The sequence below is a fragment of the Pithys albifrons genome, chromosome 21 (assembly GCF_047495875.1).
Source record: "Pithys albifrons albifrons isolate INPA30051 chromosome 21, PitAlb_v1, whole genome shotgun sequence".
Lineage (NCBI taxonomy): Eukaryota > Metazoa > Chordata > Aves > Passeriformes > Thamnophilidae > Pithys > Pithys albifrons.
Window position 1 is genome coordinate 9193508 of NC_092478.1, and position 21714 is coordinate 9215221.

At 52.1% G+C, this 21714-nt stretch overlaps 1 protein-coding gene across 1 annotated transcript in view; it reads left to right on the top strand.

Moving 5' to 3' along the window:
• Window positions 1-21714, top strand: part of LOC139681459 (S-adenosyl-L-methionine-dependent tRNA 4-demethylwyosine synthase TYW1-like) — a 107340-nt gene that overhangs the window by 18302 nt on the left and 67324 nt on the right. Inside the window, exons 8-9 of the mRNA XM_071574858.1 lie at window positions 6463-6580; window positions 19730-19782. Of these exons, the coding sequence (XP_071430959.1) occupies window positions 6463-6580; window positions 19730-19782 (171 nt within the window). The remainder of the gene's footprint in view (window positions 1-6462; window positions 6581-19729; window positions 19783-21714) is intronic.

The window sequence follows — 21714 nt, forward strand, 5'->3', positions numbered from 1 at the left end:
GTCCCCACAGTGCCCCTCTCTCTGCTCCTCTCAGAGTCACAGACTGTGCTGAGCTGGGAGGGACCCACAGGGCTCATGGAGTCCAACCCTCAGTCACCCCCTGTGCCCCAGAGCATCATCCAAACCCTCCTGGAGCTCTGGCAGCCTTGGGGCTGTGCCCACTGCCCTGGGGAGCCTGGGCAGTGCCCACCACCCTCTGGGGGAAGGACCTGAGATCAGCTCAGTTGGTTAAAACTTGATTGCAATAATGCCAAGGTCATGGGTTCAATCCCCTCTGTGGGCCCTTGACTTAAGAGTTGGACTTGATGATCCTTATGGGTCCCTTCCAACTCAGAACAGTCTGTGATTCTGTGACCTTTCCCTGAGATCCAACCTGCCCCTGCCCTGGCACAGCTCCAGCCATTCCCTGGGTGCTGTCCCTGGCCTGGCACAGCTCCAGCCATTCCCTGGGTGCTGTCCCTGCCCTGGCACAGCTCCAGCCATTCCCTGGTTGCTGCCCCTGCCCTGGCACAACTCCAGCCATTCCCTGGGTGCTGTCCCTGCCCTGGCACAGCTCCAGCCATTCCCTGGGTGCTGTCCCTGGCCTGGCACAGCTCCAGCCATTCCCTGGGTGCTGTCCCTGCCCTGGCACAGCTCCAGCCATTCCCTGGTTGCTGCCCCTGCCCTGGCACAACTCCAGCCATTCCCTGGGTGCTGTCCCTGCCCTGGCACAGCTCCAGCCATTCCCTGGGTGCTGTCCCTGCCCTGGCACAGCTCCAGCCATTCCCTGGGTGCTGTCCCTGCCCTGGCACAGCTCCAGCCATTCCCTGGGTGCTGTCCCTGCCCTGGCACAGCTCCAGCCATTCCCTGGGTGCTGTCCCTGGTTCCACAGAGCAGAGCTCAGTGCCTGCCCCTCCCGAGGAAATTGGAACTGCAATGAGGTCTCCTCATGCTCCAGAGTTCCTTGTGGGAATCTGCTCCCTGTCCCTTCTTTTCCATGTTTTTTACTCTTACAGGAAGGTTGTTTTGGAAGGAAATGAGTGCCTTTCCTATGGGCAGCCTGAGCAGCTTCCCAGACCCCCAGGTGGCTCTTGCCATCCCTGACAGATGAGCCAGAGTGAGGGGAAAGCTGGCAGCATTCCTGCCTATCCTCTCTCCCCTGGAGCTTTGCTTCCAGAGCTCTGCTTGCTGTGAACTTTAACTCTTCATTCATGTAATTCATGAACTTTAATACTTCATTTAACAGCTCCCCAGGGAAAGTTTTGCTAATGCTTCCTGCTGCCAGGCAGCCTTTTCCTGAGAGCCTTGCCAGCACTTTCCCTCAGCTCTGGCTCTGTTAGTCCTGGCTCTGTTAGTCCTGGCTCCAGCCACTGATGTATCACTGTTTTCCTAATCCTTGTGCCTTTCATTTGTTAAAAGGTCCTGGAGCCTTTAGATGGATGAGACTGTAAATCATGGCAAGGCCAAGGGTTCCCTTTTGTCTGACCACTGGGAGGTTAAGTAGGAAAGAACTTTAGTCAGAATTGGGTTATTCGGAGTGTCATTTTTCTTCTGAGAGTAAAAGCTTCTGGGAGAACTTTGTTTTTTGAGCCATGGCACATCAATATATAGAGCCATGAAGCTGAAAGTGCTAAATTCAGTTAATTTAGGGAATCACAGAATGATTTGGGTTGGAAGGGATCTTAAAACTCATCTCATTCCACCCCTGCCATGGGCAGGGACACCTCCCACCAGCCCAGGTTGCTCCAAGTCCTGTCCAGCTTGGCCTTGGACCCTCCCAGGGCTGGGGCAGCCACAGCTTCTCTGCCCAACCCGTGCCAGGGCCTGCCCACCCTCACAGGGAGGAATTTCTTCCCAGTATCCCATCTATCCCTGCCCTCTGGTAGTGGGAAGCTATTCTGCTTGTCCTGTCACCCCAATTCCTGATGCAAAGTCCTTTCTGGCTCCCTTGTAGCCCCTTCAGGTCCTGGAAGGTGCTCTAATGTCACCACACAACCTTCTCCAGGCTCAGCAGCCCCAACGTGCTCAGCCTTTGCATGGAGTTTAAGTATCTTTTTATTTTTCTCACCCCTGCAATATTAGTTTGAGGAGTGTTTGATACAATAAAAAAGAAAACAAGGACATGCTGGGCACCTTGTCATCCTGGAGAGGGCACTTCAAAGAGGACCTGTGGCAGCAGCACATCCTGTTGGTCACATTGGATGCAGCTCTGGCTGAGTTTGGAAAGGAAATTTGTAGGAAAGCCTTGGAAACACCTAAATGGAACTTAGCCAAGTGGCAGCAGCAGCTCTGCCTGGGCAGGGGGTGCTGAGCTCTGTGCCCTCTGTCAGATGCCCTTGACCCATCGAGGTTGAGTTCTCCATGCCCACAGGGCTTGTGCTGCCCTGCCTGGATGGCACAAAAAGGGAAGAGATTCCTTTTTCTCCTCACGTGCTCCTGAGGTTCAGGGGCTTTTATTCAGGTCTGCATCCCTGTGTGCTGGTTTAAAGGAAAACTGGCAGGAGAAACAAACCCAACACAAAAGAGATTCTAAGTCAGAGTTACAATTTAATAACAATATCACAAGAAATGCAATGGCACAAAGAGAAATTGGGTTTAACCCCCAAGCCCAGCAGTGTAACCCACCCCCTGGGGCACAAACACAGGGGGGTTTGGTGGCCCCTGTGCTGAGCCTCACGTGGTTCCCTTGAGTCCAAAGGCAAAGGAAGGGACAAACCTGTTGGTGCAGATGATGGCACAGTCTGGTGGAGAGTGGTGGCTCCTCCTGGCCAGGGGCTGCTCCTCCTCTGCATCCAATCAGTGGGTACCCAAGTCCCCAAACCCAAGATTGTGTCTTCTGAGGTTTGTGTGGGAGCCCCCAGTGCCTCCCCCAGGGCAGGGAGTTCCACACTGGGGGATCTGACTCTGGCAGTCAGGGGGGATTTTGGAATGGTTGCTGGCCCCTGAGCAGAGCTGAGCCCTCAGGTGGGTGTGGAGGTGCCAAGGAGTCCCTGCAGGGCAGTTCTCCCAGCTCCTCTGCCAGGCTTCTTTCCCAGCCAGCTCCCAGCCTGAGGGCTCAGCTGTGCCCTGGGCAGCTGCTGCCAATGGGCCCTTGGGAACAGTTGCTGGGCAATGGCCCAGAGGGTTTAGAATGCCCAGCTTTGGGCACACCCACACAGGGACAAACTGGGCCCACCTGCTCAACTGGGACCCCCTGGCAGTGCCAGACCCCCCTCCAGCAGATGCAGTGGGGCTGTGCTGGGTGCCAGGGATTCAGGGTATACCCATGGGCTCTCTCCCTGGTGAGCACACCCAGGGGATGACTCTCCAGTTCCTTGGCAGGGAAGTGTTCCAAGGGCCTCCAAAGCTGGATCTTGGCCCTGCTTGCTTGATTTGTTATGGAAAGCCAGTAATTTGCCTTGGATTTACTACAGGGCTTTCTGCTAAATCACCAGAATTTGAAAAGTTTGCTCTGTGCAAAGTTAACTTTGTTCTCTCCACTCCAGCCCTAAATAATAGATATGAGAGGTTTATTAAGCAAATAAGTAAAAATGCCTGTGCTGTGAAGTCCATTTCCCACAAGGGGTGTCTGAAGCCAATCACCTGCCAAGGGAACGAGGCAGGGAAAAACAAAGGATTATTTTGTTTACTGACTTTCACATCAGGGTGTGGGGAGGGAAAATTATGGTCAGCTCTGAGGGGAAAAATGATTATTGAACTGTATTTCTGCCCTGCCAGCAAGACAGTTTGAATGTTGTGTTTAGGTGCTTTTTTCAGGTACTGCAGTGGCAGAGAGGTGGGAATGCAAATGCTTCACATGCAGAAAAACTCTTTCTGTATCTGAACACTGTCTTGGATGGGATGTCTCACTTGTAATTAAATCAATTGCTGCATTTTAAATATTATGATGTGCTCCATAATGCAGAGTTAGTTCTTTTGGGAGAACTAAACCTGGCATGAGATTATGGAGCACAGGATCTGTCCATGTTTAAATCCTACTTAGCATTTTGAGTGGCTCACAAATCACAGAGTCATGGAATGGTTTGGGTTGGAAGGGCCCTAAAGCTCCTCCAGTTCCACCCCCTGCCCTGGGCAGGGACCCCTCCCACTGGCCCAGGTTGCTCAGCCTTTCCTTGGGCTTAGTTCTGGCTTAAATCATGCCTTGTGGCAGGAGAAATTCTTTATTTAACACTTGATAGATAAACTCTCCATCTTCCATCTCCTTCCTTATGCATGAGGCTTTTCCAGCAATATTAATATTTTACTGTTGAAGCATCTTGCTGATTAATGAAGATCAAGCCTCAAAAAATGAGCTTTTAAAGCCACCAAATGATAAGTAGTTATTGGATGTGCCTTCCAGGGGAGTTTTGATGTGTTACAGAAACCAATTCAGTCCTGCCTGGAAACTCAGCAAAGGAAGTAGGAGATGGACAGAACTTCTCCTGCAGGAAGGACCATATTGTGGTGGTTGGAAAAGCTTTTCCTGCAAAACATCCCTGAGTCTGTGAGCCCAGTTTTATCCAAAATGAGTAGGGAAGGTAATAATCTCTGTCCCTAAATCCCCTGTTTCCTTCTTGAGTGCTTATTAGGAACTGTTGCATCCTTAAACCTCCTTGTGTGGGGTTTTTATTATTAATTTTTCCTGGGGAACCTTTTATTTTCTGAAATTTGACTTCAGGTACAAAATAAATCTGTTTACATCCAGGAGCATCTCCCTGCTTGGGAAGAACAGTTTGGCAAGTCAGGAGCTCTGGTTTCCTTAGTGATGCTGACAGTTGGTGGGCAGACTCAAAAACTGGAAGCATTTCTCTGAACTTCTTGATGTCTTTGGCACAAAAGAGGCTTGGATGTGAAATAGCCTCAGTTTTTTGAAGACAAAATGTCCTCTGCTTGTTTTTGTTTGTTGTTTATCCATAACTCCTTTAATAAAAGCCATAAAGGACTGACAGATTACAAGTTGTGTGAAATATCCAAGTAATTATTTCCACTTTGATGCTTCTTTGTGCAGACATGAAACAATAAATACCCATAAAGTCTCAGAAGTGACACAACAGTGGGGGATTCACCACTTTTTTACGTGCCAGGGTTTGCTTTTCCTGCTTGTAACATCATCCTAATACCTGATATTCCTTGCATTTGGTTTTAAACAAGCTCCAAGGGCTCAGCTGTGCCTGGAAGCCACAATTCCATGGGGTGATGCTGGAGTTGGGTGTGGAGCAGGGAACAGCCTTTGGGGCTGGCTGAATGTTGGTGGTGCCTGGGGGTGCTGCCTCAGGGGGCTCATGGAGAGCACAAATCCTGCTTTGGGAACTCCTGGGCTGGCACAATAGGGGGAGGTTTCTCCCCTGGCCTCTCCCAAATATGTGGCTCTGCAGACACACACTGGTTTGTGGAGAGATGAGGTTATTGTGCAGTCATGAAACACTTGGGGTTCCTCTCACTCCTGGATGGGATTTAACACCCTGGGTGTGAAAATATCCTGAAGAATTTTATTGAAAAAAAATGAGTGTGTTGTGGGATTTTCCTTTTGGATTTACTGTCCTAAATTACCAAAGGGTCAGAGCCTGGAGGGAAAAGGGTTTACACAAAAGCAGGAATTCCTGTGTGGGCACTTGTCTCAGTTTCCAGTGTGGGAGAGAATCACAGAATGGATTGGGTTGGAAAAGACCTCTGAGATCACCAAGTCCAACCCTTGGTCCAACTCCAGTTCCTTTACCAGATCATGGCACTCAGTGCCACAGCCAAGCTCAGCTGAAAAACCTCCAGGGATGGGGAATCCACCCCCTCTCTGGGCAGCCCATTCCAATCCCTGAGCACTCTCTCTGCAAAGAAGTTTTTTCTGCTCTCCAACTTCAATTTCCCCTGGCAGAGCTTGAGCCCATCGTGCCCCCTTGTCCTATTGCTGAGTGCCTGGGAGAAGAGACCAACCCCCAGCTGGCCAGAACTTCCCTTCAGGCAGTTCCAGACAGTGCTGAGGTCACCTCTGAGCCTCCTCTTCTCCAGGCTGAACACCCCCAGCTCCCTCAGCCTCTCCCCACAGCACTTGTGCTCCAGTCCCTTCTCCAGCCTCGTTGCTCTTCTCTGGCCCCGCTCCAGCCCCTCAATCTCTTTCCTCAACTGAGGGGCCCAGAACTGAACACAACACTCAAGGTGTGGCCTCCCCAAGGCAGAGTCCAGGGGAAGGGTCACTGCCCTGGGCCTGCTGGCCACGCTAGTTTGGATCCAGGCCAGGATCCCCTTGGCCTTCTTGGCCACCTGGGCACACTGGTGGCTCCTGTTGAGCTTCCTGTCCCTCAGTCCCCCCAGGTCCCTCTGCCTGGCTGCTCTCCAGCCACTCTGTGCCCAGCCTGGAGCACTGCAGGGGTTGGGGTGGCCAGAGGGCAGGACCTGCACTTGGCCTTGTGGAACTTCATCCCATTGGAATGACCTGTGGCTGAACTGGACCACAGTGTTTCACAGTGTGATGCTGGAATCTAAATGGTTGTAATTCACTTCTTTGAACAGAGAGAACGTGAGCTGGAGGAAGGAGGTGCTGGAATGAGAGAGACCCCTGGGAGGAAGGAGCAGGGGGAGAAGAGAGAGATGATAACGCCGGCCCTGAGAGACGCGCTGACGAAACAAGGTGAGGCTCTGCCAGACCTGCCCCTGGGCAGCACTGCCAGGCTGGGTGGTGGGCTCTGACCAGAGCAGTGGTGGGGGGTGTTCTCTGTGTGAAAGGTGCTGCTCTGGACCCTCAGTCATGGGAGGCTCTAAGCAGAGGCATCACAGAATGTTTGGGGTTGGAAGGGCCCTCTGGAGATCACCCAGAGCAGGTGACACGGGAACACTTCCAGGTGGGTTTGGATGTCTCCACAGAGGGAGACTCCCCACCCTCCCTGGGCAGCTGTTCCAGGCTCTGCCACCTCAGTTTTGAGGTGGAGCTTGTGGTTTAGTTTATGGCCATTGCTCCTTGTCCCGTTGCTGGGCACCACCTAGAACAGTCTGGCACCATCCTCTGCCACCCAAACCATTCCGTGATTCTGGCACTGTCTGTTTTGGATCCAGAAGTCCAATACCTGCCTGCAGGGATGTTTAGGGGCCAGGTGGATTTGGGTGGCATGCCTGTGGTGTGGGCTGTGGGCATCTGCTGTCCCTCTTTGAGAGGTCAGAGGGGCTGCTGAGTCCATGGGTGGTGCCCCAACTGCCCAGATGTCTCCTTTGGTGCTTTGGGACACAGGATCCCAGGTGGGCTCCTGTCAGGGCAGAGGGGGTGGTTTGTGGGGCCCTGGCCTGCTGTTTTTGGGGTACAGGGCTCTGTGTGATGGTTGTGGAGGGTTCTCACTGACTCAGTTTTTTACCCAGTCTGCATTGGTTTGGTTTTGGGGCATGAAGGAAACTGTGCTTTAATAAAAAGTGGCCATTTGGAAAATGAAAGCAGTGCTGGAGGGAAGGTCACCTTCCTCCTATAATTTTTTTGACACAAAGGAAGGCTCCCCAGAGAGCTCTGATTTCCTTGGGATGCTCCAGGGACAGGAATTCATTATCCAGATAAGCAGGTCTGTGTTTCTTCCTTCCTTTGGCATTCAGGGTGGTGCCAGGCTTGGACCAACTAGTAGGATCTACTTACATAAATCCAGTTTCAAACACTTCAACCTGTTGTGTCTGTCTGCCTGTAGTTACAGGGGCCTCTCACAGCCCTCCCCTCCTCTGCTGCTCTCCTGATTCTTTACTGGTCACTCAGCAGTGCAGAAGAGAAGCTGTGGGGTTTTTTGTGCCACAGAACAGTTTTTCTGCCAATAACACACCAAAACAGGCTTTGAGGGCTGTATAGCAAATAAAACAACTCCCTCCTTCCCTCAGCATCATTCTCTCCACAAATAAGAAGTGCAGTGTAGGCAAAAGATAATCTAATTTGTTTAGCAACAACTGGTTGCTCTGGGTGTTGAATCACAGAATGGTTTGGGTTGGAAGGGACATTAAAGCCCATCCAATGTCACCCCCTGTCACCTTGAGGCTTTGTGTGCTTGAGATCTTGCTCCTTCAATGCCAGTGTCCTACAAGTGGCTCTCAAGAGCTTTAATTGCCCTGTTGGTGAGCTGAGCTGGGTCTGCTGGCAAAGGAGCTCTGATTTCTGCTCTGTGGGACCAGGGACAGCACCCAGGGAATGGCTGAAGCTGTGCCAGGGCAGGGACAGCACCCAGGGAATGGCTGGAGCTGTGCCAGGGCAGGGACAGCACCCAGGGAATGGCTGAAGCTGTGCCAGGGCAGGGACAGCACCCAGGGAATGGCTGGAGCTATGCCAGGGCAGGGACAGCACCCAGGGAATGGCTGGAGCTGTGCCAGGGCAGGGGCAGGTTGGATCTCAGGAAAAGGTTCTTCCCCCAGAGGGTGGTGGGCACTGCCCAGGCTCCCCAGGGCAGTGGGCACAGCCCCAAGGCTGCCAGAGCTCCAGGAGGGTTTGGATGATGCTCTGGGGCACAGGGGGTGACTCTTGGGGCTGGGCCTGGGCAGGGCTGAGGGTTGGACTCCATGACCCTGGTGGGTCCTCCCAGCTCAGGATACTCCATAGTTCTGTGTCACTCCTGTGCTCCTTTGGGGTTGTTTCCAGCTTTAGTTGCAGCCACCCCTTGGTTTGCCAAATGTTTGATTGGTGGTGATGGTCCCGCTGGAAGCCAGACGTGTCCTGCTGAGCACAGAAGGATTGCTGGCAGCTGGGAATTATTGTTTCACTGCACTGACTCCCTGAGATATTTGGAGCTCTAACATGATGTCACTCAGTGACAGCCACTTCCACCATCACTGTCACATTGCAGGTGGATTTAGCAGAGCTGCAGGTCATGCCTGACATGCTTCTCTGAAATAGGCAGAATAAAACAGAAAAAACAACTCAAAGCCCTGAAGAGCTGAATGTTTGCTTAGGAGATTCCAAGGGGAATGGTTTCAAATTAAAAAAGTAGGTTTAGATTACATATTGGGATGGAATTTGTCCCTGTGAGGGTGGGCAGGCCCTGGCACAGGTGCCCAGAGAACCTGTGGCTGCCCCATCCCTGGCAGTGTCCAAGGCCAGGTTGGACAGGGCTTGGAGCAACCTGGGCTGGTGGGAGGTGTCCCTGCCCATGGCAGGGGGTGGAATGAGATGAGTTTTAATGTCCCTTCCAAGCCAGACCATTCTGTGGTTTCTTACTCTGTGCATCCCCTGGATCTCTCAATGTGGGGATGGGTTACTGATGCCAAGACTGACCCCCCTGTTATTTTGTGTCTCTGCTCCCACAGGGACAGTTTTGCTGCAGTCCTGTTGGATTGGTCTGTCTTTACTGGTCTACAATTTAGCCCCAGGGTGTCCAGGACACCTCTATTTCACTTGTATCCAAAGGCAGGTGGTGTATTAGAGCACAGCTCATGTCCAGAATAGTCTGGGCTGCTCCAGCACCACTTACTGTCCTGCTTTGACTTTGTCCTTGAGCTAAAGCTGCACTTCAGTCTGTTTTTCAGTGTGTTAGGGCAAGCAGGAGGCTGCCTACAGATAAAAACTGAAGGCTGGGCTTTGCAAGTGTTCCCCAACTTTGTGCTGAGGCTTTTCAAAGCATTTGGTGACTTTTGCTGTCCCTTCCTGGGCTGAGCTTTCCTGTGCCTGCAGCTCTGAGCTCTTCTGAGCAGCTCAGCTTGGCTCACTGTGCTGAGCTTTTGGGGTGTCCAGACTTTGGGAGTGAGATCCAAAGCTGAGTGTGCTGCTCTTGCAGGCTGTGTTTGGGCTTTGGGTGCAGCTGTTGGACTCCAGGTGGCACCAGCAGCCCACAGCTGGGTCTGGGATTGGCAAGGCTGGTGCAGTCCCTGAGATGTGCCACAGGAATCAAATATTGGCTGTGGGGAGATGAAACACCAGTTTGCTGAATAGCACATTATTCTTAGTAAGCAGAATAAATAGAGTGACCAAAACCAGGCAGAGTGAAGAGCAATTCCTTAGGAAAGGCCTGTGTGAATAAAGAGTGAATACCCAGTCAGAGGGGAAGGGTCCAGGCAGCAGATAATGCTGAAGTCCCACCACATGGGAGGTGCCAGGAGCTGGGGGGGAGCTGTCTGCAATACTCAAGTGCTGGCACAGGTGTAGCAACTTCTCAGGAGCAGAGGAGATGGTGAAAGTCTCAGTTTTGAGGGCCTGACTCTTCCCTCATGCAATGGAACTGGTAGAATTACTCCATGATAATAGAGGAGAATAAATGAAAAATTATATTTGAAGTGCATCCTTTTTTTTTTTGTTTTGTTTTACATGGGCTTTGGAAATTGTTGGTCTTTGAAATTAAGTTTAAGCTGGAACAAAATACAAGAAACATTCAGGCAGGGCTAAGGTTTGCTGTCCTTTCTTCATAAGGTGACACTCTTCCCCCTCAAGGGGACAATTCAGGCAGCAGTGTGGGAAGGGAATGTGCTCTGAATGACTGAGAGGTGTCTCAGTAAAACAAGGAAATAAGATCCAGTCTGTAGCAACTTGTAATTCTGTCTCTTACTCTTCTTTTGGATTTGTTCTGACTTGAGGAGCAGCCTGTGCAGGCTGGTACCTTCCACTCCAAACTCAGCCCCAGCTGGCACTGATGTCCAGTTCTTAAAAATGTCAGGTTCTTGTAGATTATGGAATTTTCCTGGGAATAAAGAATCATGGAATCCTGGAATGGTAGGGGTTGGAGGGACCCCAAAGCCCACCCAGTGCCACCCCTGCCATGGGAAGGGACACCTCCCACCAGCCCAGGGTGCTCCAAGCCCTGTCCAGCCTGGCCTTGGACACTCCCAGGGATGGGGCAGCCACAGCTTCTCTGCCCAACCTGTGCCAGGGCCTGCCCACCCTCACAGCCAGGAATTCCTTCCCAATATCCCATCTAACCCTGCCCTCTGGCATTCCCTGTGGGAGTGACTGAATCACCAGTTGGACCAGTTGATCTTTGAGGTCCTCTCCAACGGAAAGCATTTTATGATCCCTTTTTTGGGAGCAGCTTTTCTCCTCTGAGGATGGCAAAGCCAGTATAGAAGGGAGTGGAGCTACTTGGCCTGAGGGATGAACATCCTTTCTCCATCTCTCCTTGGGTGAGAGGAGGTCCCAAGAACCTGCAGTTATTTGGGGTTGGATGAGCTGACACGTTGTTGCTGCCCATGGGTTCCCTTCTCCAAGCCTTGCTTGGCTGAGGTTGATACTGGGGAAGGTCACCCATGTGACATGTCCATGGCAAACATTTTCTTCAGGGACTGGTCTGCCTTGTCATGGTGCTTTTGGTCAAAGGGGACAGATAGAAAAGGTTTTTCTTTTCTCCTGGTATTGATGCAGGTGAAAATATCAGGGGTCTCTGAGGTTGTTCTGCTGTAATTTGACAAGAAATTCTGCATTTCTCTCTTGGAGGGTTTATTTTCCCACTGCCCAGACACTTCTGTGCTGCAAAGGGAAAAGTGCTCTTGGATTAAAAGAGGCATCTCTCTGGACTTCAGCAAGGCCTTTGACACTGTCTGCCATAATATACTCCTGGAAAAGCTGGTAGCCCATGGCCTGGACAGGTGTCCCCTCTGCTGGGTCAGGAGCTGGCTGGAGGGTCGGGCCCAGAGAGTGCTGGTGAATGGAGCTGCATCCAGCTGGTCACCAGTGGTGTCCCCAGGGGTCTGTGTTGGGTCCAGTCCTGTTTAACATCTTTATTGAGGATTTAGATGAGGGGATTGAGTCCATCATCAGCAAATTTGCTGATGACACCAAGTTGGGAGGGAGTGTCGACCTGCTGGAAGGCAGGAGGGCTCTGCAGAGGGATCTGGAGAGACTGGAGAGATGGGCTGATTGCAATGGGCTGGAGTTCAACAAGGCCAAGTGCAGGTCCTGCCCTTTGGCCACCCCAAGCCCTGCAGCGCTCCAGGCTGGGCACAGAGTGGCTGGAGAGCAGCCAGGCAGAGGGACCTGGGGGGACTGAGGGACAGGAAGCTCAACAGGAGCCAAGAGTGTGCCCAGGTGGCCAAGGAGGCCAAGGGGATCCTGGCCTGGATCCAAACTAGCGTGGCCAGCAGGCCCAGGGCAGTGACCCTTCCCCTGGACTCTGCCTTGGGGAGGCCACACCTTGAGTGTTGTGTTCAGTTCTGGGCCCCTCAGTTGAGGGAAGAGATTGAGGGGCTGGAGCGGGGCCAGAGAAGAGCAACGAGGCTGGAGAAGGGACTGGAGCACAAGTGCTGTGGGGAGAGGCTGAGGGAGCTGGGGGTGTTCAGCCTGGAGAAGAGGAGGCTCAGAGGTGACCTCAGCACTGTCTGGAACTGCCTGAAGGGAAGTTCTGGCCAGGTGGGGGTTGGTCTCTTCTCCCAGGCACTCAGCAATAGGACAAGGGGGCACGATGGGCTCAAGCTCTGCCAGGGAAAATTGAAGTTGGAGATGAGAAAAAACTTCTTTGCAGAGAGAGTGCTCAGGGATTGGAATGGGCTGCCCAGAGAGGGGGTGGATTCCCCATCCCTGGAGGTTTTTCAGCTGAGCTTGGCCGTGGCACTGAGTGCCATGATCTGGTAAAGGGACTGGAGTTGGACCAAGGGTTGGACTCGATGATCTCGGAGGTCTTTTCCAACCCAATCCATTCTATGATTCTGTGGTCTGGGTGGAAGTGAAAAGCCAGGTTTTAAGAGTTCTTTAGCTCTTTCCTGCTCAGCTGTTGAGGTTGGGATCCATTCCAGCTCCTGGCATTCCCACCTTGCACTCTGCCAGTCCCGTTTTCCCAGCACCAGGTTGGGTCTGGGTTGCCAGTGAAGCAGCTTATTCCTTTCACTAGTTCAGGAGACTTTTCCTGTATGTTACAAACATTCCAGATGTTCAACTTGTGTATGACAAGCTGGATCTGAAGCAGCTGAAAGACCAAACTTCCCATCCATTTGGGAATGACAGTGTTCTTGCATTCCAGGTGCAATCCTGCAATCCTTCCTCATGTCCTCACTCCTCCTCTGAGCTCATGGAACCAGATCCTTTCACAAACCACGAGCCTTTTGTGCTTTTTAGAGCACTTTTGCAGACAAAGAGAGAAGCTAAAGTGGGTCTTGATGGGCTTGGCAAGAGTTTCTTGAAGCTTGAGCAGTTCTAGGAATGAACCTGGAGGTTCTTCCTGTCATGCTTGGGCAATCTGAAAAATTCCACTGCCCAGATTCCCCTTATTTTCAGATTTGTGTAAAATACTGATGTAATCTGAGAGGGTTCCTCAGCAATGGCATTTCTTAATGTTGTTAAAATGATTATTAATTTTCTGGCATCCAGTGTCTTTTGGGTGGTGACTGAAGCACAGCAGTTGTGTTTCAGCTTGGGAAATGATCCTTAAAAGTGCTGGGGATGGATCTTGCTGTGTCACCAACCTTCAGCTCTGGCCCTTTTAAACTGCACTCTTGTGAAACTGCAGGAAATTGGGAATTTTTTTCCCTGTAAACGTTGTCCTGGCGTGAAGTTTCTCTCTCTGCACTGAGGTTCAGCTCTAACAGATAATCATTGCTCTAGAGCAGAGGTTTTTATTTCAGGGGAGTGCTTGATAGAACCACACAGATTTATCAGCTCTCTGGTGCTCTTCTCAGAGGAACAGCCTTGTGAAACCCAATAAAGTTTGTGAAGCACAGTGTGACACCAGATTGGCTTTTCCAGGCTCCTGGTTGCTGCATTCCTGGACAACGATAGCTGGGTCTTTTCCTTAGAGTTCTGGGAGATTTTTCAACCACTAATCTTTCATAATTTCATATAATTCATAATTCCACATGGTTCATCATTTCATAATTTTGTTCTTTTATAAGCTTTGTGCTTTGTGCTTTCAAGGTCTTGGGTTGAAGCAAACTTTTAGTGCTGTAGAGATGTGAACTGGAGGTGTGGAGGAGGGCAGGGACTGTCCCTGTGCTGGCACTGCTGGGGCACCTCCAGTGCTGTGTCCAGGTCTGGGACCCTCAGAACAAGATTGAGGGGCTGGAGCATGCCCAGGGAAGGGGCTGGAGCAGCAGGAGCAGCTGAGGGAGCTGGGGGGGCTCAGCCTGGAGAAAAGGAGGCTCAGGGGGGACCTTCTGGCTCTGCAATCCCTGCCAGGAGGGGGAGCTGGGGGGGGGTCGGGCTTTGCCCCAGGGACAGGGACAGGAGGGGAGGGCACGGCCTCAGGCTGGGCCAGGGGAGGGAAAGGTGGCACAGCAGCAGGAATTTCTGCCTGGAAAGGGTGCTCAGGCACTGGCAGGAGCTGCCCAGGGAGGGTTGGGCTGCCCAGCCCTGGAGGTGCCCAAGGCAGGACTGGCCGTGACACTCAGTGCTCTGGGCTGGGGGATAAGGTGGGCATTGGGCACAGGGTGGGCTCCATGGGCTGGGAGGGCTTTTCCAAGGTGGGCATCGGGCACAGGGTGGGCTCCGTGGGCTGGGAGGGCTTTTCCAAGGTGGGCATCAGGCACAGGGTGGGCTCCATGGGCTGGGAGGGCTTTGCCAAGGTGGGCATTGGGCACAGGGTGGGCTCCAGGGGCTGGGAGGGCTTTGCCAAGGTGGGCATCGGGCACAGGGTGGGCTCCAGGGGCTGGGAGGGCTTTGCCAAGGTGGGCATCGGGCACAGGGTGGGCTCCAGGGGCTGGGAGGGCTTTGCCAAGGTGGGCATCGGGCACAGGGTGGGCTCCATGGGCTGGGAGGGCTTTGCCAAGGTGGGCATCGGGCACAGGGTGGGGCTCCATGGGCTGGGAGGGCTTTTCCAGTATCAGTGACTGTGTCTGCGGGTTTTCTTGTGGACGTTTTGCTCTTCAGCACAGTCAGCAACCTTTGGCAGCTGTTCAGCAGGTCTGTCTTACAGAGGAGCTTTTCAGACTGTGCAGGTACAACACACTCCTGCTGATGTGGACAGTTGTACTTGGAGAAATTCATCTCCTCCTGTCTGTTCTGCTTTCAAAAATAACATAATTGTTCATTTCTGTTCATAGTTCATCCCCAGCCAGTAGCTTGGAAGGACTGGTGGTGTGCATGGCCCTGGTAAACTGAAAAACCACACCCAGAACTCCTTGATATCCCCAAATGTGCCTTTTTTATAGAATCATAGAATGGATTGGGTTGGAAAAGACCTCCAAGATCATCGAGTCCAACCCTTGGTCCAGCTCCAGTCCCTTTACCAGATCATGGCACTCAGCGCCATGTCCAATCTGCATTTAAAAATCTCAGAGTATAAAGACAGAGGGTCCTGACTCAGGGCTGAGGGCTCTGTTGGGTCCCTCCCTGAGCTCTTTGAATTTTAGAGGAAGAACTTTAAAAGCTTTTATTTCCCTGGTGGGGCTGAGATGCTGCAGTGCAGTTCCCAAGACCTGCAGCCCAGTTTTGCCCCAGACACTGGAGCAATCAGGAGCTGTGGCACTGCCCATCTCTCTGGCTCCAAGTCCCTCTGTGGGCTGTTAAACTCCACTTGGACTGTCAGGGTGAGCGATCTCCAAATGTTCCTCAGCCTGGTGTTACTGCCTGATAACACTCATTTCACCCCAAAGCTTGTTTAAAAGCTTAATTCATGTCTATAAAAGTGACACTTAATTTCAGTGAAGTTTGGCAAGCCTCTGGGTCAGCCCAAATTTATCATCTGCAGCAGGATCAACTAATACACAGCCTTCAGATTAGATGCTCTTGTGCCTTCAGTCAGGAGCTGAGCTGATTACTGAGCCTGCTTATAGTTTAAGGAATCCTCTGACTCTTAGGCTGCAGAAATAATAAATAGATTGGTTTGTTCAGCTTTAGGATCTGAAGATACCCAGGGACTGTGAGCAGTTCCATCCAGACAACACACTGGATTGCTGGGAAGGTGCTGTGTCCAAATAGTCACTTAGAGTTATTGCTCCTGAGTAATGTCCCCTCAGAGCAGAGCAGTGGCTGTGGGGGGTGAGTCCTGGCACCCACAGGGGCACACTTGGGGCTGTCAGTAGGATTTGGCTCCAACACCGTTTGGCAGAGCCTCAGTGGAGTTGTGGCAGAGCTGGTGGAGGGGTTGGTTGAGCTGCCCTGAGCTTCCCAAGGCAGGCTCAGCAGAAGCTGCAGTGTGGAAACAGGGCTGGAGAGCCTCAGGCATTGAGGGCATTGTTTCACAGGCTGGGCTTGAAGCTTGGCAGTGAGGAAGGGATTGATTGACCCCCTGTGCTGGCACTGCTGGGGCACCTCCAGTCCTGGCGCAGTTCTGGGCCCCTCATGGACAAGAAGGACATGGAGGGGCTGGAGTGTGTCCAGGGCAGGGAATGGAGCTGGGAAGGGGCTGGAGCAGCAGGAGCAGCTGAGGGAACTGGGGGGGCTCAGCCTGGAGAAAAGGAGGCTCAGGGGACACCTTCTGGCTCTGCAATCCCTGCCAGGAGGGGGGAGCTGGGACAGGGGGTCGGGCTCTGCCCCAGGGCACAGGGACAGGAAGAGAGGGCACGGCCTCAGGCTGGGCCAGGGGAGATTTGGGTTGGATATTGGGAAAATTTCTTCACTGAAAGGTTGGTCAGGCCCTGGCACAGCTGCCCAGGGCAGTGGGGAGTGCCCATCCCTGAAAGGATTTAACAGCCATGTGGATGTGGCACTTGGGGTCATGGGTCAGTGGTGGCCTTGGCAGTGCTGGAGTGGTTGGACTTGATGATCTTGGAGGTCTTTCCACCCTTAATGGTTCTATGATTCTGTGACCCTGCTTGGTTCTTGTTTATCCTTCTGTGCTTCCTTTCAGCCCAGACTCTTTTGCTGCCCCTCCTTCCCAGCAGCACAGCAAGTGCTTGGGGAGAGAAGGAGGCTGTGAAGGCTCTGCCCACTTGGAGCAGAGCTGTGAAGGGTGTTCAGCTTGGCCACTGCCCTTTCATCCCATTTCCAAGTGTCCAAGCCCTGGCATGGCCAGCACTCACTGGCAGGGTGGCCACACTTTCTCCCCATGACCCAGGTGGTGCAGGACCCAAGTCTTGGAAACTGCACTGCAGCATCTCAGCCCCACCAGGGAAATAAAAGCTTTTAAAGTTTTCTGTGCAGTGGCTTTAGGGAGTGCTGCAGGTCCTGCTGTTTCCTCCTGCCACCACAGCTGGCACTCCTGGCAGCAGCAGAGATGAGTAACCCCCTTCTCAGCCCCAAAGCTGGCTGCAGTTTGTAAGACCGTTTTGATGTTGAACATGTACAATTTTCTTGGCCTTTAAAGGAAGCTGTGGGTGCTCCACATGGTGGAAGTTGATTTAAGTAACTTCAGAGAAAATGCTGGAGCTCTGGAGCTTGGCATCTTGCTCAGTTTTAGCTGCTTCCTCTCCTCCCTCAAACAACTCAGTAGCAGATCTAGGCAAGCATGTCCTATTTCCAATTTAATTTTCCTCCAAACCCCATTTTAAACCAGCCATATTACTTCTACTGACAAGTGATCTGTGAGGGAATAATCTCCCATGAATGCTGCTGCTGGCTTTTGAAAAATGGAATAAAATAAGACTTGGGCTGTGCTGTTTGACAGCAGCAGAGCCTGGCTGGGACAGCTGTATCAGAGGGAGGAGGAGTGCAGCCTTCCTTTGAGCACTGAGCCAGAAATCCTGTGAGGACACAAATTCCAGCAGTGCAGGGAGGTCTCAGCTGAGATTAGACCTTGCTGGACAAGCTTGTTTGGGAAGAAAAGCTGAAGAACTGGGCAGGACAGAGCCAGGGAGTGGGAGATGTTGGGTTACAGCCACGTGGGGGGTGTGTGTGGCTGTGCTGTGGAGTGTCAGAACCTGCCCCAGGATCTTCTGGGTCTCATCCAGTCCTAGATAAAGGTGTCCCCAGTATTGTGTGTGGCTTTGGGGACTGACAGTTCCTTGTTGGAAGGGCTGGAAGGGTTTGGGTTGGAAGGGACATTAAAAATCAACTTGTTCCACCCCCTGCCATGGGCAGGGACACCTCCCACCAGCCCAGGTTGCTCCAAGCCCTGTCCAACCTGGCCTGGGACACTCCCAGGGATGGGGCAGCCACAGCTTCTCTGTGCCAGGGCCTGCCCACCCTCACAGCCAGGAATTCCTTCCCAGTATCCATCTAACCTTGCTCTCTGGCAGTGGGAAGCCATTCCCCTTATCCTGTCACTCCAGGACTTTGTCTAAAGTCCCTCTCCATCTTCCTTGTAGCTCCCTCAGGTGCTTCAAGGCCACCATTAGGTCACCCCAAAGCCTTCTCTTCTCCAGACTGAACAATCCCAGTTCTCCCAGCCTTTCCTCCATCCATCCATCTCTATATCAGGGGTTATTCATTTAGAAAGGAAAATACTGAAATGTTGTCCATCCCCAGAGAGCTGGAGGGCAGGTGGGCCCCAGGACTTGGGAGCAGCCTGACTCTGAAGCCCCCAAAGCCTCTCCTGATCTGGCAGTTGGCCCTTTGCCATCTCACAGGGGTCCCCACTGCTGGTTCCTGCCAGGTACCTCCTCTGTGCTGGTGTTTGTGCAGTGTCCTGTGCCACCTCAGGGCACTGGGCAGGCTAAACCCACCTGTGTCCTGACCCCCCAGCAAGGTCAGAGCCAGTGTGAGGAGATGGGATCCATCACCAGGTGAAGCAGAAGAAGACCCTGGGCAGGTCCCTGCTGTGCTGTGCTCTCTGCTCCCCTCTTAGCCATGCCTGTCTTCACCCAGTTGAATTCTCTCTGGTGCAGCTGCTGTGCCATCTGCTGCACTGTCATTCCTGGCTGGCTGGCTGTCCTTGGACATGTGGGGGCTTTGGGATGCAGTCACTGTCCCTGGGATCTCGTGCCAGAGCTGCCCAGGGACGTGGGGCAGGGCAGGGGGTTGTGCTGCTGCTCACTGGAGGAGCTGCAGGCCACTTGTGCTGGACAGAAGGCTTTTTTTCCCCTGTTAACTTGATGCTGGTTGGCAGGAAGAAGACTTGATAGCTAAAATTTGATATTTTTCCCCCTTGAAAGTGTTAATGTAAAGCCCAGCCCGAAGCAGCCAGTGGAGAAGTGCTGAGTGTGGGGCCCATTGACGTGTCAGAGCTGCCTCGTGAGTGTCACAGTGAGGTGTCTCAAATCCCTCTGATTTTTGGGCTCATTTTGAAGTGACTTTTAATCCTGCAGACATACTGGCCTCTAAGCACTTTTTTTCAATGAGGGATATAACCCAACTCAAGCAATTTGGGTAATAATAGCACTTAATGCTTAAGGAGCATTATGAATTAATCCTCCTGGTCCAATACATTTAAATGGAATGGTGTTGCTCTTGGCTGGGGAGTAGGGAGCTGATGTGACATCAGCTTCTGTCTGGGCATGGAGGAGCAGCTCCCTCGCTGTGGCTGCACCAAAACCACGGGGGTGGAGTTGGTGAGCCTGAAGGTTGGGGTTAGGCTGAGCTTTGCTCAGATTCCCTTGCTCTGCCCTCCCTCCTGCAGTGGGAACTGGGGGCTGTTCTCTGGGCTCAGCCAGAGCTGCCAGTGAGGATCAGGAATCCTTGGCTCTGGCTGCTGTAGGGGGGTGGCTCAGAGCCAGGGAGATGTTCCTGATTCCCTGTCCTGCCCCCTCCCTTGGGGTCTCTGAGCTGTCCCTCATTGCTGGGTTAGACCTGTTGATCTGCCATCCTGTCCCACAGAGGAATCCTCTGGCCACCCTGTTGATTCAGACAAGACTGAGCAATATCAATAGATGTGCCATTAAAAGAAACCATTTCCAGTTGGTTGGATCCTCTGGGTGGCCACGGCCTTGACTCTGGTGTGCAGCTCTGCCATTGTTGGCAGTGTCACCTCGGGGCCAGCAGGGAAGAGCAGCATTGAGACTGTGGTGCTCAGTCAGTTTGGGTACCAATTGGCATGTTTTATGTATCAATCATTGCAGGTTAAATTCAACTATTAATCATTTTTTGATTTGTTTTCAGGTTACAAACTCATTGGAAGCCATTCTGGGGTGAAGCTCTGCCGATGGACAAAGGTACATTCTCTTTTCTTCTCTACCTTGGCAAATAAAACAAAGCTATAGACTTAACTCAGGTATTTCACTTTCCCAATGAAATATCACTTAAAAGTGTGCACAAAACCAAATTCCCCCTTTCAGGCTCTGGTCTTGCATTTCAAGCTGTTAAAACCCTGCTGCAAAGAGTGAGAATTCAACTGGGCTGGGAACATCATTTTCTGGTTTTTCCTGTTATTCTGCTGTCTGCAAAAATCTCTCCAGCCTGCTGAAATATCAGGCAGGAGCAGAACACCCCAGAGGAAAGTGGGAAGGTTCCATCAGCAGTGTGAGGGCTCTGGAACAAGGGTGACAGTGTTGCTACACCTGGATGGGCACACAGGAACCTGTCGGGACACTCAGGGCTCCTCCTCTGCTTTGCAGCACTTCCCACATCACATTCAGAGAGTGAGGTGGCACTTCTTAATGGCAGCACTCTTAAAAATTACTCTGTGGGAGTGTGTAGGGATGTGGTTGTATCTGTGGGCATGTACACATGTTAAAGAATAAATATAGATGGAAAAGGGAAACACAGATTAAGTTTGCCAGGAGGCTTTTAGGGTATGTAAAATGGGGTTAAATGGTCCCTTAGGAAGGGGCTTGTTTCTTAAAACCACTGAAAAAACATCAAAAGCTGGAAAATGGCACTTAGGGACATTAGTGGTGGGCTTAGTGCTGGGCTAGTCATTGGTCTCAATGATCTTAGAGGTCTTTTTCAACCTAAATAATTCCATGATCTACATGAAAACATGATCCTCCCAGTCCTGCAGTTTCTGTTGTGGGCTCTGTCACCTTTTCAAGCAGTTTGCAGACTTAAAAGCATTCCCAGCAGAGGCACAAAGCCCTGGAGAACAAACTTCAGCTGCTTCAGGGGGTTTGTTGTTTCAGTTGTCCTTTGCAGGCCCCTGAGAAACTCAGAGATTGAAAGTTGGTCTCTAATGTTGTACATGTGGGGAGTAACATTGATCAGAGAATCACAGAATCAGTGAGGGGTTGGAAGAGACCTCATTGAGTCCAACCATCCCCAGCACTGCCAAGGCCACCACTGCCCCATGTCCCCAAGTGTCACATCCACATGGCTGTTAAACCCCTCCAGGGATGGGCACTCCCCACTGCCCTGGGCAGCTGTGCCAGGGCCTGACCACCCTTTCAGTGAGGAAATATTCCCTAAAATCCAACCTGAACCTCCCCTGGCACAGCTTGAGGCCATTCCCTCTCCTCCTGTCCGTGTTCCCTGGGAAAAGACCCCCCTGGCCACCCCCGGCATCCCCCTCCTGGCAGGGATTGCAGAGCCAGAAGGTCCCCCCTGAGCCTCCTTTTCTCCAGGCTGAGCCCCCTCCCAGCTCCCTCAGCTGCTCCTGCTGCTCCAGCCCCTTCATCCTCCACACTGACCCCTCCAGCATTCCTGGGATGAGAACCTGTGGGAATCAGCCCCCCATTAACATTCCAGCACATCTCCAATGCCTGTGCTGTGGAGCTGATCAGTCCTTGGGCTCTGAGCTCTCTTTTGCTGCATGATTAACTTTATTTATTTAGAGCAGCCCTTTGAATGGTGATCCCCAGTGGTTTCTGTTGCAGTGCCTGGTGTCAGTGAACTCCTGCATCCAAAGCCTGGTCCTCCCCACCCACCCTGTGTTGTCAGGACTCTTTGTGACATACATCGATCCCACTGCTGCTTTTGTTGCTCACTCTTACAAATATTTCTCTCCTCTATCATTTTTAGTGCCAGAGATGGCCATGAAATGTTTAAAGAAAAACTTGTCAGACTCCAACGTTGTGACTGAGAAAGGCAGAGGAGCTATTTTGATTAAAGAACCACAATTTAATGCAGTGCTGTAAAACCATTCCACAAAATAAATAGCAGCTCCGTGTGCTTAGATAGGCCCACACTATTTTTAGCTTAAGGAGGAATTG